The 23,958-nt window shown below is 37.6% G+C and overlaps 1 protein-coding gene across 1 annotated transcript in view; it reads right to left on the reverse strand.

Moving 5' to 3' along the window:
• Positions 1-90: 90 nt before the first annotated feature.
• Positions 91-23,958, reverse strand: part of LOC306844144 (BTB/POZ domain-containing protein 7-like) — a 59,516-nt gene continuing 35,648 nt past the window's right edge. The window contains exons 4-11 of the mRNA XM_079376085.1: positions 14,492-14,700; positions 12,964-13,039; positions 11,115-11,275; positions 9,403-9,546; positions 8,863-9,052; positions 8,164-8,342; positions 6,895-7,302; positions 91-5,747 (exon numbers count right to left, since the gene is read on the reverse strand). Of these exons, the coding sequence (XP_079232211.1) occupies positions 5,091-5,747; positions 6,895-7,302; positions 8,164-8,342; positions 8,863-9,052; positions 9,403-9,546; positions 11,115-11,275; positions 12,964-13,039; positions 14,492-14,700 (2,024 nt within the window). The 3' untranslated portion in view covers positions 91-5,090. The remainder of the gene's footprint in view (positions 5,748-6,894; positions 7,303-8,163; positions 8,343-8,862; positions 9,053-9,402; positions 9,547-11,114; positions 11,276-12,963; positions 13,040-14,491; positions 14,701-23,958) is intronic.

Here is a 23,958-nt window from a genome sequence, read left to right on the forward strand (position 1 = left end):
GGCAAGGTGTTACTCACCGCTCGTCTGGCAGCTTGAATTAATGAAATCAAACAAAACACACACACACACACACACACACACACACACACAATCATTATAACTCAAAACTATTTATTTCCAAGACATTAGTCACCTAATTGCAGAGTAAAGTTCATAACTACACCGGCCAAAGAAAATAATAGAAAAATAGACACTTTCGACAACTCCACAAAAGAATGGTTTTTTTTGTGTGTGTGTGCGTGTATATATACAAATATTTGCACACGCACACAGTCTCAAATAGATATTTGCATGTTTTATATAGATTTATAAAAAAAAACTTTACATTTTACATACAACAAAACACCATATTTCTGAGGCCTATGATCAAAGGTACCAAAAATCTTGAAAAATATCTTTTGAAGAAGAAAAGAAAGACAAATTAAACATTATGCACACTAAGCGTTGGCTACAGTGTTTACAAAGAGACGGTTTAACAGAGGTTTGTAGAAAGGGCTTGCATAAGACAAAAGGGGTGTGGAGGAAGCCCAGCCTCAGGCAGGGAAGGCACTAAATCATCTCCTTAAGAGAGATAGCACAAGAGAGAACCTGCAAACACAACTTCCCTTGCCCCTCACACATCCAAAACACAAACCTTCAGTTCAGTTCAGCCTTGCGGCACTTTGGAGATAAATAACGCAATGCCATGCAAATACACAAAGGATTAGGAATTAATGTTTAAGACAAATGACTCAGCTGTGAATCTAGAACTGAATAAACAGACGTTTCAGTCAAAATAAATCAAAATAGCCAACAGAGGGCGCTATTCTACATCAAACCTTACACTTCACCATCAAAAATTTAGTGCAATGGGTACCTTCATCTGTTCTAGCTTTTACTCCTCAGTTTAAGTATAGTAGCCAAATTCATTCCCACCCAAAACAAACCCATTATTCTTAAGCAATGAAAAATTAAACGTCAAACTACGTGCCAGTTGAGTTCTACAGGACAGACTAAATGATTCAAGCTCCTCACTGGGAGCTCAAATGCATTTGCAATTCATTACCTAACAGTCTTTCAGGCAAGCAACCCACAAAACCCAAATGACCACAAATGGCATTTGTGATAGAAATGTATTAATTATGAGGTCAGTGTGCATCTCAAATACAAAATAATACCTTCAAACTATGCATCGACTTTTGCAGCAATCAAAATGATCTGATCGGTGTTTTGTAACATGAAATAAATGACTTCTTAGCAGTTCAAAATGGCCTGAGTATAGCATAGGCGAAGGCGATCTAAGGAGTTTTCCAAACCTCCCCCTTAAGTTTAAGGCATGGCTGGGTCTATATGAGACTAGATCACTGGGATCAGCATTGACGTCAAGAAATAATGTTCTCCGCTGGCAGGAAAATCTCTGAGTAGCAGCAGTAGGCCTAAATATCCATCTGTCGATTTTGGGTTATGGTTACGCAGCCAGTGCAATTCGCTAGAATGACATGACAAACCTCAGATCTCCTCTTGGCTGCCTTGAAGGGAAGTGCTGATGCCAATTACTCAACGCTTGGATTCACAGGTAACAGGAAAATCTGAACTAACATGCAACTGTTACATAAAAACAAGAAATAAAACATACTGAGAGGTCTTCGCTCGACAGAGGACCCAATTCAAAATGGCATTGGTACAGAAGGACGGACCGACAGCTCAAAAATACTAAGTTACAAAGTCGCAATGCTGAGAATTTTAAACGACTGCACTTTTGACAAGAGCTTCCGACACATCAAAAGAAGAACGTGAGAGCTGGTGGTAAAACAAGTCGCATGACAGGTGTATTGATTCGTCGTTATGCTGACATGAAACGTGGAGGATCTGCAAGGCAACAAAGTTTGAGTGAAACAACTGCTCTGAGAAAAAAATATATCTTTTTATTCTGAATAAATGTGGTTAGTAAATCGTCCTCTTTTTGCTGCAGAATTAGGTCAGGGAAGGTAGGTTTAAGTAGGCTGCGATGCATTGCATTTTGAAAGAACCACAGATACTGAAAGCTCAATCTCATGATGTATTATCAGGTTTGTTAAACGCCAATGGAAAGGCTGAATCATTTGCAACAGGGACTGAAGATCTTCATGTATCTGATAAGCCTGACGTAAAGAGAACCGCAGAGCTATGTCCTTGACATTCAGAGGAGACAAACAGCCTCCTACCGATCTCAGTCCGATTCAGATGACTTCAACTCTCTGAGGAGATCACTTGCACCCCAGCCAGGGTCTACGTTGGATCTATTTTTGGATCTGACCCTCTGAAGCTTCGCGGGACGGCAAACTGAAGCTCTCCCACTCAGGGTTCATGACTCTTTCAGGCTTGACTCAGAGGTGGGCTGTAGTAGGAGTCCAGGAGGACCTGTTCGTTGCACTGCAACTGCATCAGGCAGCTAACAATTCTGAAGAACAACCAAGGATAGATGAAGAATAACACAACACCTGTGATAACTGTAGATTGAGTTAATTGTCATCCAAGACGGCATTGTCCTCACATATATCTTAACGGTCTTAACTGTACTGTTAAGTTCTAATAAAACTGCAAGCGTAAAGAAAAGTAGGAGAGGAACCTCACAAAAATATGTGAGAAAGTGGTGAAAATCTGATTTCCTGCTGTTGGTTCTGGTCCCCCAATGATAAATGTTCAAGGTGAAGCTCAAGAGGTCTGAATAAGTTGAAAAGAATATAAAGATGGAAAATCGAATTGACTGAAATATGTTGAGAGAAGCTGGTCAGAGGTAGAGAGTCGCTCTGGCACAGAAGACCTTATGTGATTTAAGATGGAGAACTGCATTACCCAAGGTAAGGTCTTGAGGCCGTAACTACAGATACAGCAGCACTAACCCTTAAGGCCATCTCTGTAAGTCAAAATGCCTGGGGAGAGATCGATAAAATCAATCAATGACAAATGTTCCTTCGATGGTCAGTCACCAAAGAGTCTTGAGTAACAAACATGAATCTCAACCCAATGGTTCAACTTGCTAGGAGGCAAAGAAACCTGGTAGATAAAATAAAATGCTTCCGAGATTCACCAAGCAACACAAACATCCTCCCAAACTCATCTATGGTCTAACTGTGGGTTCTTAACAGTAAAAAACAAACAAAAAAACAAACAAATTAAAAATAAATAAAATCTGATCGACCATCCAACCCTAACTCAAGCCTTTTACCAGCGTATAAATTGTCTGAGCACTTTTATCTGACAAAATGAAATGACATTCTCAGTATTTCTCACAACGTTGTGCTTTCAACCAATAAAACAGTTCTTGTGCTCCAAAGAAGAAGCACTTGAAGTGAAGAATGTGGGATGGATACAGCTGAGGATCGTTCAGATATTCAACAAAGGTCCCATCCGGTTTAATAGAACATGAGATTCTTATATAATAATATTTGAGAGCATGTGGGAATACAGTACCATCATCGCTTGAGGGGAAAGGCGATTGTTGATTATCTTAAAGGGATAGTTCCCCCAAAATGCAAATTCCTTCATTTACTAACCCTGTTGTTGTTTCAAATCTGTAAGATTTTTTTTTTCTGAAAAACACAAAAGATATTTTGAAGAATGTTCTTTGAAGAAAGGTTTTTTGGTCCACACAGTGAAAGTCAAAGGGGTCAAATGCTGATATTGTTGGACCTCACGGACTTTGTATGGACAAAAACGGTTCTTCAAAATATCATCTTCTGTGTTCCACAGAGAAAAAAAAGTTACACAGGTTTGGAATGACATGATGTTGAGTAAATGAGGACACAATTTGCATTTTTGAGTGAACTAGCCTGCATATTTGCTGCATCAGTATTATCCGAGAAAGGTTCTTATTGTAAGGAGAAGAAAGCAAAATGAATATTTAAAATGAAAAAGCTGCACTATTGCACAGTTATTTAAGAATACAGGTATTTCGGATGCTAAAAAACAAGCTTATAATAAGTCACTTCATCTATAGGTATTGTGTGCAGCAGTGTGTATGATATTGTTTATTAAAGTGTTGTGTAACAAATAAAAAGTAAATACTTGTGTCTAAATCCATGACACTTCCAAGAATTCTCTTTTTTGCAAAGCCTGTTCATGACATCATAATTGTTGGTCATCTGCTGACAGAACTAGCACGGAAAAGCTAATGAACTCCCGCCCATGGACTGCTGCCGTCCTAATGAACCAGAGGACTGAGGCTGTGGCGTGAGGTTGGTTTGGTTGAGCGTCCTGTAGAGTTCTGGAGAACGTGGCTGATAATGATCAACCCATATTTGCCATCTCTCAGGAATGCTACCAACTGCAGCCTTGGAATGAGAATCTGAATGCAAAAGAGGATGCCAAATTTTTGTTTGAGAGAACAGATAGTTTTTAAAGTTAAATATACTGGAATGAATCTGCAGATCTGAGTTGTGAAACACGCTAAAACAAAGCCCCATTCACATTTAATGGTGCATCTGTGCCATTGTTATGCCTAATAAGTTGCCTCATAGGAGACAGGGGATTTCATTTGTTTTCCCTTTTATGTTCCATCTCGGCTCTTAAATTGCACAGGCTAATGTAAAAGCCAGCGTATGCGGCAGATTACGTGAGCTATTACTGCCACTCTGCCCTCAAAAGGAGGAGGAGCCGTTTGTCAAGGACTAGACAAAGTAATGAGTTTGCAACTTATTGCCTTCATATTTTTTCAATTTACTCCCTAAGAAACTAAATCTGTGCATATAGATGAATGTATATTTCTCCAGTCATCATAGTCTGTTCAGGAAAATAAAAGTAAAAGAAATATACTGTGATGCTTGTACCTTAATATCCTGTACATAAATCTAAGGATAAAGATTCAAATATTTTGCATTTTTGACATCTTTTCAGGGTGCACACAACCAAACCAAGTTCTCCTCACTGGGTTTCAAACCTATCCAGAGCAGTTTCCACGACATCTCCCTTTAGCCTTCAGAAAAGCAGCCACTTGCGCAGCTTATGGGCATTCATCACTTCAAGATACTGTCGGCCCTCAAAAGAACACAAAGTGCAGGGACTGCTGGTGCCTCACCTGTTAGCTTACACTTAGCATTTAAATCAGTCCTTAGTCTCTTTTTAATCAGGGGTCAGAGAGCAGACTTCCTATAGGGGTATTCGGGTTTGCTGGGCGACCTGCGGTCTCGGGCACCCAAGCCTCCCTCGTCCCCAGACCCAACGTTCGCCCCTAAGCCCAGCCCCATTCCTTCTGGAGCAGGCCGGCGGCCCGTGGGCCATTCCTCATACTGTTCTGTGGAGGGGCCAAGCCCACAGGTGAGGTCCGTCTCGTTTATGGGCCATGACCTCTGCACGGCTTGTGCAACGCCCCCTTGCGAGACGATCGCCAAGTCTAGTCTCTGTGGAGGCTGTTCCAGCACATCCAGGCGGAGGGATTCTGAAGCCTCGGAGTAGGATGGAGGTGGCGGTCCACCACCTGCCTGACGGCCGTGGATATAGAGGTCTGGTCCGCTGTAGGGAGGCACGTGACGGCCTGGGAACTCATAGAGATCTGGGAAGTCAGGCTGAGGGCCCTCGGGCTTGGGTTCGGCTGCGTGCCGCTTGCGGGAGGAGTGTGGGTGACGACTGGAGTAGCTGTGGGACATGGGAGGAGCTGTAGAAAGGTGAGGGTGGGCTTCGTGACTCTCCACCTCCATGGAGACCTCCGGAAGGCGCCGGTCCTTCAGGCTCATTGCCGAAACACCCATGGCGATGTCTGGCATGAACTCATTGATAACAGGCTCCATGTTCTGCAAGAATAAATTAGAGGATGTACATTAGCAAAGCTCAAAATGGAAACCCATTTTCATACTGTACATTATAATGCTGTAATCCCTAAATTCACTTGAAATTTATTTAGACAAAATATCCTAGAATAGCCTCTCAAGTGCTGTTCATAACCAAATCCTACACAAATCTACACATTTTGTAAAAAAAAAACATTTACACAAAATAAATAAAAAAGATAGTAATAAAAATAAGAAAATAATAATAAGGGGGCTAGAGGATTAATAGGAATGAAATCGAAAACAAAATTCAGAACTTCTACCTGATGTGATTTTCCCATGTTGGTTAAATATCTTTTTTTTTTTATATTGATAATATTTCCCCTTAAAAACATACTACCGCGTTGACCATTGGGCTTGCGTTTTTTTACAGCGTCTCGCACATGAGTGGCACGTTAAAAGTATTTAAACTTTTACACACAGCACCACTCATCAATGTCAATCCCAAAACAGTGGACCAATGGACCCTTTTAGCAAGACTGCGATGACGCGTTTCAATGGTCATCAGCATCCTCAAAAGTTTTTTATATTTTGATATTTTTAAAAATAAAAATGTACATTTATAACACTTTGTCTTGTTATAAGTACTGTGTTATAACACTTTGTTATAATAACTGTCATATCACCTTTGCATCAAATTACAAAAAACGTAGGTGGGGCAAGCGTAGCGAGTTTTTTTACAGTAGAAGGTTGGCATGGCAACTTCTGTATTTTATGGCAACTTAGTGGAATAGGTATACTCCGCTCTGCTTTTTTTATTTTCTACTTTTGACATGCCAATATTCATTTATTTTGTTTGCAAAAAATATGATATAATATATATTATAATAATATAATAACCATAAATTGTTATTTTGAAATAATTGAAGGAAAAACTAAGATAAGAGATGCACTCTTTCATTAGAAAAAACGCTTTCATTAGAAAAAAAATCCCACTTTTAATAGTTGAGTATATTTACAGTAGAAACATTTAATGAACTATGAGTGTAAAAAAAAAAAAAAAATCATTCATTAATCATAATTGAGGTAAAATGTTCAATTGACTGAGATCTTGATTTTAGGTCATATCGTCCAGCCCTAATAATAACAATAATATATTGGTATTAATCACCATTTGCTTGTCTGGATGAAGATTTCTCCCCCCCTGTGCATTAGTGCAGTCTGGGGGCAGGGGCTTGGCTCCGGGTGGGTAGACTGGGCTGCTCATCTTGGAAGAGGGCTGCCTGTGAAGGAGTGCATGATTACAGGGGTAGGAGAAAGATCTGGAGGGAGGCTGGGTGGGGACCCGAGGTCTCCAGCCCGTTTTATACTTCTGCTGGCTATGGCCCGGGGCCGTCGGGGGATGATAGGGTGGAGGAGGAGGGGGCAGAGGGGGGTGGAAGCCCACCAGAGCCTCCAGGTCAGTGAACATGCTCTCCACAGCTGGTGTACTGTTGACCCGGCAGCGACCTGACTGGCGCAAGGCCAGGACGGGACTCTCGTCTCCAAATCGCTCCTCAGGAAAGAATTTGTGTGGATTCTGAAACACAGCACATTTAACCGTGAGAACAATGTTTGTGCTAGACATGCTCAAAAATGACACTTAATAGACTGTCTGGTATGCTGAAGAGGTTTTGACTCCTTCCAAGTTATCCAGCTTAGGTTCACTGGTCACTTAATGGTGAGAATAACAAGATATCAAGGCAATTCAAGAGCTCAGGGAACTTTTAAACCAAGAGCATAGTAACTGGAGAAATTTGCTAGTCAAAACAACATGGAGTGATGCAGAAGTACAAGAATGCAGTTGTTCCCATCCAAAATGTGTCAGATTGCAAGTACCCACTGCATTCTCAGTAAACTATAGTTAACATTATTGTAAAAGGTCTTTTCATTTTTTTTAATTTGCATGTTAAGTGTCAAGTTGGTTTTGACATGAAATAATTATAATAGAAATGTGTATTTTTCTGCCATAAGAATAAATACAAATGTTAAAGTCTATTAAAATATTATATAATATAATATGTAATAATTAATAATAATAGGTATTTAATTGTAATAATATTTAACAATATTACTGTTTTTACTGTATTTTATAAAATAAATGCCGCCTTGCTGAGGCATTAGAGACCAGACTTTTGTATGATAGTGTATATAATACACATTTATACAGGCATTTGCAATGCATTTAAGAAGTGTTCAAATCTGAATAACAAAATTCTCCCTTTTTAATCTTTTTTTATTTGAACAAAATCAGTATGAGTGCCTGCAATCACTGGAAAATAAATTGTATTCATCAGAGGCCGGGGTAATACTAACTGATATGAAAGTCAGAGAGATATTCACGGTAGCCAGCCATAGCAACACATGTCAGTCTCCACGTAAACTGGATGTGCTGGGTTACCTGTAGGAGTTCTGCAGCTCCGTCAGGTAGGCCAAACTCTCTCAGCACACGGATCTGCAGCTCATAGCTGACTGTGGCGCCCTCACCACAGTTCAGAGCATATGCTCGCTGCACCTGGTCTGTGTGACGCAGCTCCTGCAGCCTACGGATCATTTCCTTCACTACTGCCAACCTGGGCACTGAAAGACAGGGTGATAAAAGGAAAACAGGTCGACTTATTCAACGTGCAAATACAAATGAAGAAGCTCATCAGTTAACAACATTACATAGCAGAAAAACAACATTATTACAAGATGGGTATATAAGTGAAAAAAAAAGTTTTTTTTTTCTTTTCTTTTTTAATGGGTGTTGAATTGTTTTGTTTTATAACACCCACAGGATCACAAAGCTTGCCAACATACAAAGCCAATGTTCCCACTCACATTATATATACCTAAAAAAAACTGTGAATCGCTTCTTGCAAAAGAATAGCAAAATTAACTTGAGAAAACAACATCTCATGGTTTGATTTATGGGATTCGAGACTACATCTAGATTAGGACATGATTTACTTGGCCTTTGTGAACTAAATCGCAATTTCTCTAAAATGACTTAAAACGAGTCACGACAATCATGTGTAAATGAGTATTTTAAACAGAAATATAGTGGCTAGTTTTGAAGACTGGCTGAAAGAATGCATCATTATAATGCTTAACCCACCTGGTATCTCGTTAGCAACCACAGACGGTGGAGCTGTCTGGCTGCCAGCCATTTGCTGGTGGTTGATCATGTGACAACACTGGGGGACTGCATTGTTTACCATGTAGAGTGTGTCAGGTACATTGGACATACGAACCATGCGCAGCCTAACCAGGTCGGTCTGCTCAACCATCATTTCCTCCAAATCCGCCTAGAAAAAAAATGCAAAGTTTAATGGAAGTCATATAATGAAATGAGTGTATTTAATAACAGCACTAAGGTTATTCTATAAACCAACTGCCTTTTTGAAAAGATTTGATTCACAGTCTACTATTACAGTCTATAAAAATTACATTCTATAAATTTATAAAATTAAAAAAAAAGTACTTAAATTTTTTTTTATCTTGTATTATTAAAGTTTTATTTTAAAGAAATTCGATAATTAATAGGTGTATCATTTAATTGCATTTATCTTTTAATCACCTCTTCTGCCTCCACTAGTTCATTGTAATGTTACAGTTAACCACCCTGCTGTATGTGAGGTGAGGAAGTGTATCCTACCTTGGCCTCCTCCACATAAGGAGAGAATAACCGTGGGCGGACATAAATGCCAGCACTCTTCTGCCGGAGCCAGGCGTTGGCTTTGCCTCCCTCTGCTGTGGGCAGCATGTCAGAGGGAGGGGTGCTGATCAGACCCCTCTTCAACTGTTAAAACCAGAGGAAAAGCCTTTACCGATACTTGAAGAGAGTGGTCAAGAAGAACGATGGAAAGATGATATAATTTGCTGGAGCATTAGCACATTGGGGTATCTGTTTTCTTACTCTCTAGCAAATTACATCCTGAGCAGTACTGAGAATCAGAGTATGTACCCATACACATCAATCAATATCACCATTTTTGTCATTCTTATTCAGCGTGCGTTGTACAGAAAAACAAAAGTAACATGTTACCCATTTGGCTTGTGGTACAATAAAAAATGGATTTTACAGACTAAAGAGCAGCGTTGGGAAGGTTACTTAAAAAATGTAATAGGTTACAGATTGCAAGATACCCTATTTAAAATATAATGAGTAGTGTAACTATTTCAATTACTTAAATTACTTCAAGTAATGTAACTGATTACATTTGATTACTTTCTAAATTTCTAATGAATGTTTTCAACTGTTATTCATTTTCAAACATTTAGACTAGGCAGGGTTAACCTTAGAATAGCATTCAAAATTTCTAAATTCTTCATCAGTTGAATTAAGATTATGAAAACGTAAAAAAAAAATCAGACTTTAGCACCTCTTTTAAAGGTTAAAAACTGATAAAAAAAAATTAAGCATATACATAAACCCAAATAGAAAATAAAATGTTTATTGAATAAGCATGTGTCCTATACTCCCGAAACATTGGTGTCTTTGACTCTTAGAAGAGTCAATGCAATTTGGGAAAGAAATCAATTAAAGCTTTGTGTCCGTGTGAAAATATTCAGATGTAACCCCCTTTGTAATATTTAACATTTTCATGAGTAACTAATTTAATTACATATTTTTTCACAGTTACTGTAACAGATTTCAGTTACATTTATTTTGTAATTAAATTACATAACTGTTACATGCAACTAGTACATGTACAACACTGCTAATTAAGTTTTATGTTGATTCAATTACATTCATAGCTGGTAGGTAAGCATATTCAGTTTAGTTTAGATGTTTAAGTTCAAGTTTGGTGAAAAAATGGACAAATATTGGATTTAAACGCTTCTTTTCTATATTCTCTTTGAAAAAAGACATGAAGGAAACTGATGGTTTTGGTAGTTTACACATGACCCTGATTTACATATTTTTATAAAAAGTTTAAAAGAACACTATTAAACAAATTACTGTTCAAATGTCTGGGGTCTGTAATAAAAACAAGCCTCTTATGCTCACCAAGTCTGCATTAATTTGACCAAAATTACAGTAAAAACAGTAACATTGTGAAATGCGAAATATGTTTTCTATTATAATATATTTTAAAATGCAATTTATTCCTGTAATGGCAAAGCTGTATTTTCAGCAGCCATTTCTCCAGTATCAGTGTCACATGATCCTTCAGAAACCATTATAATACTCCGAGTTGCAAAATATTTCAAAATAACTGTAAACTTCAATTAAGAGATGCTGCATGGAGCTTAAAATCAATTCTGTGTGCTTAAAATCTAGTGTGACTGCCCCTTAATGCTCCTGTTTAAACCAAATAAACCAAAAGACATACACATTAACAGAAGACACACAAACACACTCACAGTGTCAGAGAGGACCTCACTGTTGATTGGTAATATGTGCTCGGTTCTGACGAAAGGCAGCAGTGGAGAGAGAATCTCTTTAAGCTCTTCCAGGTCCAGATCCCTTCTTTTCACGCCACGTTTATTCACACTGTGTGCAGTACCACTTAACAGGTTAGGCTCTGGGGAACACACAGAAACACAATTTCAAATGCACACATACACACAAAAATTGGAGTTGGAGGATATGGTGGCCCAACTTTTCTAGCCCACAATATAGATTAGACAAAGATGGGTGAGAGGGTGTGTGCTTCCAGAGGATTAGCGGTATCGCCATGCAGCTCCACTGACTTTAGCCGTGCCCTTGAGCAAGGAATTTAAGCTCCTCTGCCCTGAGGATGTTGCACTGCATTGGACCCTGAATTACTATCTACACCTCAGACAGCAAATCAGCATTATTTATAAAGACTGTTAATGACAAAATGAAGGTGAATCGGTGCATTGCTGTTTCCCTTTAGAATGTGTTCTGGGAGAAAAGCAATCGGAGATCCTGTTTGTGGTTTGGCACCAGCTATAAACGTTTAAGATAGTGTTAGTCTGGGTATATTTAATTCTGTTGGGTATACAGAGCAATTGCAGACCCAGGTCTGGAGCCGCCAGCCATATGCTATGCTTCTGTATTGCAGGGGACTTGGCATGATTTCTCAGAGCTGAGCCAGTCAGAGTCTGATTAGTAGACATTAGGTGGATAGGGGAATAAATCATTAGACTGGCATAGTTCAGAACACCATCTATAGCAAGAGGTGGAAACGGGGACAAATTCAGCAGCACAGAAGAAAGTTAAGCACAGAGAAAGGTATGTGTGTGTGTGGAGGAGATGGAGGAATAGTTTAGGCAAAAATTAAAACCTAACATTACTTTGTCACCTTCATGTTGTTCCAAGCATGTATGATTTTTCATCCGTGGAACACAACAGTAGTAGTTTAGTAGGATATGTGAGCTGCTCTTTTCCATACAATGAAGGTGTATGGGGACCACAGGCTATCAAGCTCCCAAAAGCATCATAAAAGTAGTCAATATGACTTGTGCACTTCAATTCTAGTTAAAATACAGCACAAGACAAACGGACCACATTTAAGATATTCATGTTTATGATATGTTTATCATAAATATTCCACCCATTTTTGACATGGCCATTATGTACTGTCCCTGTATGAAATAAGTTATGTAATGAGTCTTGTAATGAAATGCACAGTAACGTTCAAAAGTTTAAAGACAGCAATTTAAAATTTTCTTTGAATAAATACCTTAATTCAGCAATGATGCATTAAACTGATCAAGTGACAGTAACATTGTAGCATTACAAAGCATTTCCATTTTTAATAAATGCTCTTCATTTGAACTTTCCAGAAGAAAACTGTATCATTTATTCATAAAAAATTAAGCAGCACAACTGGTTTCAAAATTGAAATCAATATATTAGAATAATTTTTGAAGGCTCATGTGACACTGAAGACTGGAGCAATGGATGCTGAAAATTCAGTTTTGCCATCACAAGAATAAAATTACAATTAAAAATGTTAAAATACAAAAACAACAACATTATTTTAAATTGTAATTTCACAATATTATTGTTTGTACTGTATTTTTGATCAAATAAAATGAAGCCATGTTAAGCATAGGAGTCTTTAAAAAAAACAAAAAACATTCAAGTCGAAACCAAACGGCAGTGTATATAAACACTTTTACAACACATCATATAAGTTTGGAATGACATGAGGGTGAGTAAATAAATGGCAGATTTGACTTTTTTGGATGAACTATTCCTTTAATGTGTATCTAGTAATATATCACTGTCTGTGTGTGATACCTCTATCGGCCATCCTCTTGATGAGCTGGTGCTCTCCCCACTTTACAACATACTTGAGGATGTCCTGTTCACTGGCCTGTGAAGAAGGAAGAAGAACAGTACCAGTTTATGTTACTGAATCTAGTCAGTGCTGCAAGTCACTGCTGTATGCAACAGAACGATATCGAAGGAAAAACAGGATATATAAAACCAATATATTTCATAGCAGCAGGTCCTGCAGGTACATAAATGATTTTCCTACTATCTATTTTATCTCTTACTGAGAATATTGCACAGCCAAAATCTCATTTCATTCATTGTCAGAAGCTGATCCAGGTTTAATGGACATAGATTAACCCTCAAACAAAATTACATTTTTTAATATCAGGTGGGCCACACTTCCTTAAATTTTATTTTTTGGGGCTTTCTGCCTTTTTTCTGCCTACAGCAGTAGAGTGCAGACCGGAAATTAGGGGTGAGAGTGAGTGAACAGGATTTAGACATGACCAACAGCTCTTATATATGTCTTTACCAAGTCCACAGCACTTAAAACATTTATTCAAATTAATAATTTAAACCTATTTGTTAACTTACTGAAAATGAATGTCAATAAACAAGCTTTACTTTACTCAAACTCTAGACAATAACTAAGGAAATGAGCATAACTAAAAAAAAATGTATATTCATTAGAGCCTAGTCAAAATTCACTGGTATTTATAGGCTTTCCATGACCATGCCAATGAATCAACCAGTTAATGCCCCTTTTTTGAAGCATAGTATAAAAACATGTTTACAGTGTCAAAACAATGCTAGTCTCTGTTAATATTTGTTTACAAATTCTCAGTCACTACAGGGATTTGATCATTTCAACAGGTTTGACCCAGGATAGAGTTAACAAAGACTTGAACAGCTAGCACACAGGAGTGTGAAGGCGCTAACAGACTTCTGTGTGTCAGGCCAAATCCCAGATCGGGTTACAGCTCTCTATACAAGCTCACACAGGAGACTTATGGGGGTCATCTGATACAGCTGACTAATTTGTCTAAAAACAAAAGCAGGTGACCTTTAAGAGAAGGGAGCCCTGATCAACAGAGATCGATAAACAGACTGATACGGACACGCTGCTGTCTGAAATAGACAGGCCTAAAGCAATGATTTGTGGACTAAAATAAATACATTTCCCAATAGTGCAATATGATTCAGTTACCCTGAATTATCCCTGTATGTTTTCAGAGAGAAAATAAACTTGACCTTGAAGGAATAGCACAAAAATCGTGTGTAACAGACCTTACAATAGGTTGTTAGAAATACTGAGGTAGAAAATTAAATTCAATCAGATTTTTTGCACACATGAACATATTTTGTCTGAGGATCCCTGTGTGAACAACCCCCTTATTGTTCACATTTAGTTAGCAAAAGACGTCTCTGTATTTACAGTGTAGTTTATTTGACTCGTAACCAGCTACCCTAAATTGCAAAATCGTGAGCTAGATAATCTTGCACTGGGAAATCCAAAAAGTACTCAAGGTGAATTAGTGTAGGTCATCACCTGCAGGTAATCAGACTGAATGGCCGCCAGCAGGTGCTCCTTGCTAAGCTCGTAGAGGACATCAGAGGTCATGACCTGGCTGAACTCCTCACACAGGAAGTGCATGGCCTGCCGATGAACCCATTTGGAGCCGTATGGCTGTGAGCTCCACTTCAGGATGGCCACCACAGAGTCCAGCGAGATGCTGTCTGCCACAATGTCTTCACAGCCTAAGACCAATAAACAATGACATCACATTTTATTTAGGCATAAACAGGGCTTCAGCTGCTCTTAAACATACAAATCTGTGTCCAAATGTAGTTAATCAAGATTTTAAAACAAAAACCTGGGTGGTCTGGATGCTCTTAGAATAGGGCACTACCTCCGTGTGCCCTCTGTGCTGTTTTCTATTTTTCTAAAATCATTTTCTCATCACTGTGACTGTAATATAACACTTTAAAAGTTAAAAATCCTGAAACACACCAGGAATATATTCTACCACAATATATGCAGATGTCTAAAATATTAATGAAAATGTATGCATTTAAATGTCACTGTGGGAAAAGATGAATAATTTACCCAATTATTCACAACGAAAACACTGCTTTATGCTGCTTCAAACTGTGCCTTGAATTACTGATTTGATCTGTTTTGTCTCTTCTATTCAATTCTTTTGGTCTCCTTTTCCAGTCATCAAAGACCAAATGTCAAAAGAGAGGCATGCATTCAGTGCAGTTTAATCAGTAAATGCCACCGGTTTTTTTTTTTCCTGTGCTTGATACAAAGACCCCCGGTGCATTGGAGAATTTCAACCTCAAAGCCAAGTATCTCTAGAGAGCAAGTATGGTTTTCCCTTTCTAACAGGCATTATGAGAAATTCAGTGCCAACAATAGTTTGCAAACAGAAATGTACAAGTTTATCATATAATTCTGAAAGTATTTGTTTCCACAAAAATATTAAGCAGCACAACTGTTTTCAACAATGATAATAATACAAAATGTTTCTTGAGGATTAAATAAGCATATTAGGGTCATTCCACGAAATCGATGCCTTCGGCGTCCCTAAGAAATAATCAAACATAAATTTAATATAACAAATAAATGTGCAATTTAAAAACATAGCAATACTATGTACCCTTGCATCAATATTACATAAAGTCAATTAAACATTATTATTTATTTTTAATTCTTATTAAATCATTTAAATAGCATTTATGCTGGTAAGGGTAAGGTTTTTGGCCTGTCCCTCATTATGATTTTTCTTTTTCAGCTTTTAATATAGTCTCATTGTTAAGCAATGTTTTTGGCATAAGTATTTAAACATAAGCAGGTTTCTCTCACTCCTCTATAGTGTTCTATTTTTGATGATTTATGAGGCTTGACTGAGGGGGGCCATCATGCAATGTCAATCTTGTTACCATTTTTAAAATGTAAATGTAAACAATTAGCCTATTTCTTACATTTAATATAATACATATCTACAAGTAAAATCCTTTCAAAGTGTTCAATATGTTCTTTTGTGAACTTGACTATTAGCTAGCAATTAGCTAATTTGTTTGCAATCGTCAAACCTGTTACTGTAAACCTGTTACTTTTTAGAGTAACAGGATTTGACATTTGGGTTAGAGGTCTTCACGGGTCCAAAAATTCATACCCGAACCCGAAGAGACCCGTAAATGTGCTGCACAGAACCAACCCGGACCCATATTTTATTTGAAAGTGGGACCCGAACCCGTGCAGACCCGAGAAATGCCTTTAATGTACTACCTGGACCCGACCATTACTCGAAAGATGGACCCGAACCCGGCTGGGAAGACACAGACCCGACACCCGATCGCACAGCAAACTGCTATTAAGTCAATAAACATTTTGCGAAAAAATAAAAATAAAAAATAACCGTTAGCATTCTCGCTGACTGTGATGGCTACAATCCTCCTTGCCAATAAGTTTCCATCCATGTTAGGTTGTTCCTCTCTCTTGTCGACAGAGAGAGCCTTAAAAGTCTACTTGCTGTTACGGTTGGTGACGGATGACTAATGCAACTTCGCAGTTATTTTCATCTCGAGTCAACTTCGACTGTTGCGTTTAACCTACAGAAACTTTTTGTTGGTTGTAATAAAGACTTGGAGCAATTATTTTTTTGCAAAAATAAAAAAATGCACAGAACAAGAAGTGCTTTACGTGTTCGATAACAGGTTCAGTTTTGTTTCAGCTTTTTTTTTTAACACGTGTTTTTTTTTTTCTTTATCTTATTTTCCTCTCACACTTTTCTCATCCTAATTTTACAAACTTTAAGTTACGCATGCTGACTGACACTGATCACTGGCGGGTGCGGTATTCTCCGATCGACTCATACATGGTATTACATACAATGTTAATCAGACCCGGGTTTCGGGTCCTCCGTGAAGACCTCTAATTTGGGTAACAGGGATGACATTAGTTTTGACCCTGTTTTTAAAGATTATCTGTGCAAAATTCAAACATTTTAAAGCCCACCCTCGGTATATTATTGAACTAATGCCTATATCATTCAGTGGCATATGAGTTTTAATTAAACTATAGTATCTAGTAACGCTTGTGTCTGTAACAGGGTTGACAAAAATACCAAAACATGAGGTAGAAAAATAGCCATAAAATAATAAATTACAGAGCCTGAGATGGCACAATACAATTTCTTATCATTTTAAGGTGTCTTCATTTCATGTATATTTAAAAAATGTTGATTAAACATTTTATTTTTCAAATTTTCCAAGTGGAAAAGGCACAGATTTTGTGGAATGACCCATTAGCAAGATTTCAGAAGGTTCGTGTGACACTGAAGACTAGAGTAATGGCTGCTGAAAATTCAGCGTTGCCACCACAGGAATAAATTACATTTTAAAACATGCTCCTCATATTTGGAGCTTTATATAAATCATTATCCAGCTTTAAAAGGTATGAAAAAAGCAGCTCAAATATTCTGTATAATAATTCATTTCAAGATAAACAGAAGAAAGAAAACAACATGTTGATGGAATGAGGGGGAGTAAATTTCCATAAATGGGTGAACTACTCAAACTTGACTTCCATAACATTTTCTATACTATGGAAGTCAATGGGGACCAGCAACTATTAGGTTACCGACATTCTTCAAAATATCTTCTTTTGAAGAAAGAAACCCATACAGGTTTGTAACAACTTGAGGGTGAAGAAAATGATGAGAGGATTTAGATTTTTGGGTGAACTATCCTTTTAAGTGTTCAGGCACACTGTGCTGATCAGTACCATTAAATATTCAAGAAGGCAGCCTGCGTCAGAGCAGATGCCTCTCTCAAAACTCTGGAGACAGAATTACGTTGTCGAATGACATTTTACGTAAATAAGCTGTTTTTCAAGACTCATAAGGGTGACCTTGAAGATGTTAAAGAGCTGAGGAAGTCAAATAAAGACAACAAGCATTCATAGTTTCTCACGCCATAACCCCGTCCTGTCCAAAACCACAACTTGAACCTTTTGTCTGCAAATATAAAGTCAGATTTACCATAAAATTACTTGGGAGTGTTTATAAAAAGCATTTCAAAACGTTTTTCTATACCCCAAAAGACTCTGTACATAATTTAATGCATTCGTGATTACCTCAAAATCAATAATCACTCACAATTGTGCTGTTTTACTGAATCTAAGCCATGATTGCCTGCAGCTTTGTGCCAAATCATAACCATACTGATATTCAGCACAAGTGTGATATTGCTTAAATAGCCTTCTATACCTTCTCTTATTGCCTGTAATGTGCTAAGGTGTACTGTTTAAGTCTGGAGCACACAGAAGATTAAGAGTAGCACTGCATCTGTTTCACTGCATGACTAGAAACCATTTAGCATACAGAAGCAAAGCAGTGCAGTATTCCCTAATAAACCCGTCCCAGTTAATTATAATCTCTAGTCGCAGAGCCATAAACTTGTCATTTAAAAAAAAACAAAAAAAACAATTATATTAGCCTCTAGGGAGTGTGTCACCCAGCATCCAAAAATCTCATCATTCTTTATTGACTTTGTGATCAATGTGTAGATTGTTCACATTGGGCATGAATGCAGAGCAACAAATCAATGCGAGTTAATGAAAGTTAATGATTGGTGCGAGTCAAATTCAAACCATAAGAATGATTGCAGAACTTACACCAAGGAGTTAATGATTACTCAAACATGAGATGAGTGTCCTAAAATGAGACCAGAAACAAAAGTCTGCTAAACAAAAGCAACACATGGCAAGAAGACTTTGCACAAACAACTTGCAGTGTTTTCCACTCAAAAGCACTTGAATGCCAAGTGCAGAAGATGATGAGTCCCGAGCAACTGCTGCAGATTTCATCAGTACTTCGATGTTAGTTTTGTGGACTCTGTATCTCCTCATCATATCTATAAACATGGGAAATGCAGATAAACAGTGTTGTTTTTAAACAGCATATCTTAATGTTTGTGCTTCACATTGGGAATAAAAACATCTATTCAAATTAATGGGACAAAATCTGCATTTACACTAGGCTGCTCAAATTTAAATGGATTTTGATAAGGGTTTATTAAGAAATGTGAGAACCCCTACAGGGTGGGCTCTGTTCTACACAAAAAAACAAGATGCAACAGAAAAGTGTTGGTGGGTGTGGACATCTGCATTTGTGTGTTCTGATCGGTCTCATCTTGTTGCTGATCACTTGTCCGAAAGCACAGATGTACTCCTCAGCAGTTAGTGTGGCCTCCTTTTTAGTGGTTTGATCTTATGCCCACATTTGCTCTGTTCCAAAACCTAGAGAGTTTCCTATGGAGGCAGCAATTTGAGACATCACAGTCACACTCCTAACGCAAAGATTAATTATGCCATACTACTTAATACCAAAAGCGATCAATAAAAACGGTATAATATAATTAAAAATGAATTATTGTTAGAATCCAGCTGTATGTAGCTCACAAAAAAACTCCACATCCCAGTTCCCTAATGAAGTGAGGAGGAGTCCTCTTAAGTTAATGTCAATGAGAAAAACCCATGCAGATCTGTAGGGGGAAAACTAAACAGGAAAGTTATGAGAGTGAAAAAAAGTCACAGCCTGCACGGTGAGAAAGGAGGATGATGAGGATGCACAAGGAAGGTCGGCTGATTCAAGCAATGTGGAACTGCTAACAAATGAGTCATTTAAAACTCATTTCACTAGAAAACTCATAAAAAACTCATTTAAAACTAAACCACAAGCAAGGCAACGTTTTATAACAGATTCAGCATCCATTTAAAATATGCTTCCTCTAAAGAAATACATTTTGTCAAGGACTCCAAGCTAACAACAAGGCCATGTGATGTGAAATACCTAATGGTAGTCTTGAGCTCATTTTACAGTTGAGTACACCTGATATTGGAGGAACACAGCAACACAGGAAGAGAGCAGAGACAGTGAAGGACTAATCATTAGGGTATCTATTAGCCTTGAACAAGTGCAGTACCCCAATTAACTAGCCAGAGCCCCGGAGCTTGATATAAGGGGTAGACAGACTAATAGACAGAAGAGGAGGAGAAGAGATAGAGCGAGCCAGTCAATGAGAGAAACGGCGACATGCTGAGAGGAAGAAAAATGGAAGGAGGAGTAAAGATTAGGAGGGTAATGTCAAAAAGGACAGAGATAGTGGAAAATTAGCCCGGTCTGTATGACTGAATGTGAAAGACGGAAATTGCTGAAAGATAGAGAGATGAAAATGAGAAGCGGAGAGTGAAGGAGCCCCAGAGAGGTGTTGGGTTAAAATTCTCCATGACCTTTCAGACAAGCTGTAACAGACAGAATCATTACAGAGCTGACAGTCTCTCATAGGCTTAATGGAAACACCACCAGCAATCTGTGTTAATACTAATCAGAATGGTGCCTTGGGGCCAGGAAGGGTTTCCGTATCGAGTTTGAAACACACTCTAAAGGACGTCTGACTCAACCTCTTGCACAAGCATCAAAGCGTTGTCGTTTCAAAAGGACTCTCTCTCCAAAGATATCAATATTAGACCTGTTCTCTCTAGGAACAGAGGTGTTGAGGTGACAGTGTTTGTTACCCACAAGATTTTTGTTACTTCCAGGCTTTATATTCAGTACAAAATGTGAATGGCTTATAAAATGATATTAAATCAGGAATAAGATAAAAGAAGAATGTTAGGGATACACAATATATCAATAGCATTTTGATATTAGTGATTTATTTGTGCCAGATATTACATTTTTAACTGCACATGCTCATTTGCTCTATTCTTACATTTAAATTAAATAAATCTTGAAAAAATAATCAATAATCTAAATGAATTTTTTTGAAAATCTCAAAATAATTTCGATATTATACATTATAATGTTGTAATACCTAAATTAAATTGTTCAGTGTTTTTTGATGTATTTAGACAAAAGTATAGAAATTTAATAAATCAACCATTTAACAGTTAATTGCTGTAAAAAAATGAGTTTATAGGTAGAATTTAATATCAGTGGATCTCAAGAAATGAAGTCTTCAAATATAACAAATCAGCTTTATACATATAAAGCATGCAAGAATATAGAACAACCCCATTAAACAGTTGAGGACTTGTTTTTTTAGCTCATTGGTAGATAATCACAATATGAGATTACCATTTACACTCTGCAACCGTACAAACTGGAAAAAAATAAATAAATCTTACTATATAAGTTATTTATAAGTATATAATATATATTATATACTTATAAATAACTTATAGTAATGAGTTATATATATCATTGCCTGCGTCCCAATGTGCACACTATCCATCCTAAATTCTATGTGATTATTAGTCATTTTCAATACTATTTAGGGCAGATAGGGTGGATATACATTGGGACGCAGGGGTTGTGTGATTATGAGGCGCCGGGCTAGACAAAAGTGAAGCGAATGCGGAGAGAAAGAGAGTGAGTGTGTCCAAGAGAGAGAGGGAGAGGGAGAGAGAGAGAGAGAGCGCGCGAGAGAGAGAGAGAGAGAGAGAGAGAGAGAGAGAGAGAGAGAGAGAGAGAGTGTGCGCAAGAGATCTTATACTCATATGTGATAAGGGTACAGCGAACCAGTGTTGCGGTTTTCCCGCACAATTGGGCTATTTTGAAAATAGAGTCGCAGGAAAAATTACAGAGCTGTGGGTTGCGGTTTATTGGGCTACTTTTATAATGTACCGCGGCCGCCCAAAGTATACACATGTGATCGCAAAAGGAAGTTATTACCAACTCTCGATGGTGGTTTAAAGTGAGTTTTGAGTAAAAGTGCACTATTAATCTCATCAATTGTCTTATGTAGCATGATGCTAATGTTAGCTCTAATGCAATTCTTCTTCATAATGCATTTTATCATAATACTTCATGTAAGGTTGCAAGAAAATGTTTTGTTGTATTTATTTATAAATACTTTTGATAATAGTTGGGTAAATGTGTGCTGGGATCGAAGCGATGTGGCTTGGTAAACATTTTATTGCCAGTATAAAGGCTGATAATGGCTGAAAAAAAAAAAAAAAAAAAAAGAATGAAGGATTATGTCTCATACGTGAAAGTTTATGTTTCCTTAAACTAGTTTGTCATGCATTCCTTCATTTCAACACATTTACAGGTAGTAAATATTTACTAGTATTTTAAATTTGCGATTAATCACAGTCCAGGACTGTGATTAACGCGATTACATTTTTTAATCGATTGACAGCATTAATATATATATATATATATAAAACTTACTACTATATAAGCTATTTATAAGTATATATATATATACACACATATATATATATATATATATATATATATACATATACATATATACATAGGCAGGTAGTTTAGTTGATTTAATTAAATTGTATGAAATTAATGTCTGAAAAGCTTTATAAGAAAAAAAGGTAACAAAGACCTTGCTTTATGGATTTTTTAAATGCTCCTGCTGCCCAATTTTCATTGTTAGATAATGATGAAATATCAAAGGATCCTGTTTTAACCATTCAACTTAATGAACAGTGACACAAAACTGCAAGCGGAACAAAGAATGAAAAATACAAATGAACACATACTGAAACACACAAAAGGTTTTCAGTTTGTGAACAATTTCTCTCTTCATCCCCAGATGTCTCTTTCTCAAATGAGAAGCGATGCATTTTTTAAAGGTGCTGAGAACTGGAAGAAATGTGCACAGCTCTCTGTAGCTTCCAGCCTCCAGGCCCATCGATGCAGCATTTCATTTGCACTACAGAACAGACCTATGGTACACCACGCTGTCAGTTAATGTTATCGTCACAGGTGCAGTGTCACGCTCAGCCCTGTGTCAGTTCATTCACAGCACGAACCCTCACCAGAACGGTCTCCTTCAACTCCAAGTCAGTCTATTTCCATCACACTGTTTGAAAACAGTCTCATGCGTCTAAGCCTGATATCTGGACCACCACTTTGCATCATCATCGACTCTGTGAGATACTGATTAGATGCTAATTTTTCCCCCTGAGGCCCACTTTTAAAGTTAGCCAGGTTTCCTGCACCAAAAAGCCATCATTTAGTTTTACAGGAGCAATTACTACCCTCTCTCTGACCCTTAGAACTAAACAGCCTGTTTAATTTGCAACTGCACTTTAAGACTTCTATATGTAAATGATCACAGTTATGAATATGACAGTACTCTGCAGTTAGCCAATGTCATTCATTAGGTTGGGTCAAGTGCCAAGTTACTGAAGAACTCTTAAGGCAAATGTGACCTCATGTCTTCATTTGCACATGCTTCTGACAATATAACCATGCTGGATCTGAGCGAGTCTTTGCAACTCACTGTCCATAAATGGTCTGGCTGTACTAGGAAGGAAACTTTGCGTTGTGAGTATTGCATTAAAGGAATCGTTTTACCTAAACAATTCTGACCCTGAAGTCTTTTTAAATGCAGAGCCTCATAAAACACAAAAACTGCCATAGAAGTACAATAAAAGTAGTTGAAACTACAATTCAAAAGTTTAGGGTCAGTAAGAAATTAATACTTTTATTCAGCAAAAATGTTTCTTGAGCACCAAATCAGCATATTAGAATGATTTCTTTGCAACACTTTCATTATATTTTGCCAATAGCAATACCTGTATTTAGGGATGCACGATATTTATCGGACAGATAAATTATCGACCGATATGAGAGAAAATGACGTCATTTTTATTGCTCCGATAAATAAATTAAATCCGATAACTAGATCCGATAAAGTATGCTTGCTGGTAAATCAATCAATCAGTCTGATTTATCTGAGATTCATCTTCTTTCCGAGTGCAAGTGATTGCAGCTTTAAACTGCAGTGATGTGTTGTGCTCATTACGTCATCATTTGCGAACATGTCTTCGCCGGTCTGGAAGTTTTTCTCGGTGGCAGAGGAGGACAATGCCATTGCTATTTCCAACGCATGTTCAGCAGGGATTCCGAAAGGAGGAAAAAAGGCATCAAGTAGGGTTGTGACAGTGAGGAAATTTTCCCACTAGTTAATCGACGTGTG

Source organism: Barbus barbus, assembly GCF_936440315.1.
Source record: "Barbus barbus genome assembly, chromosome: 24".
Taxonomy (NCBI): Eukaryota; Metazoa; Chordata; class Actinopteri; order Cypriniformes; family Cyprinidae; genus Barbus; species Barbus barbus.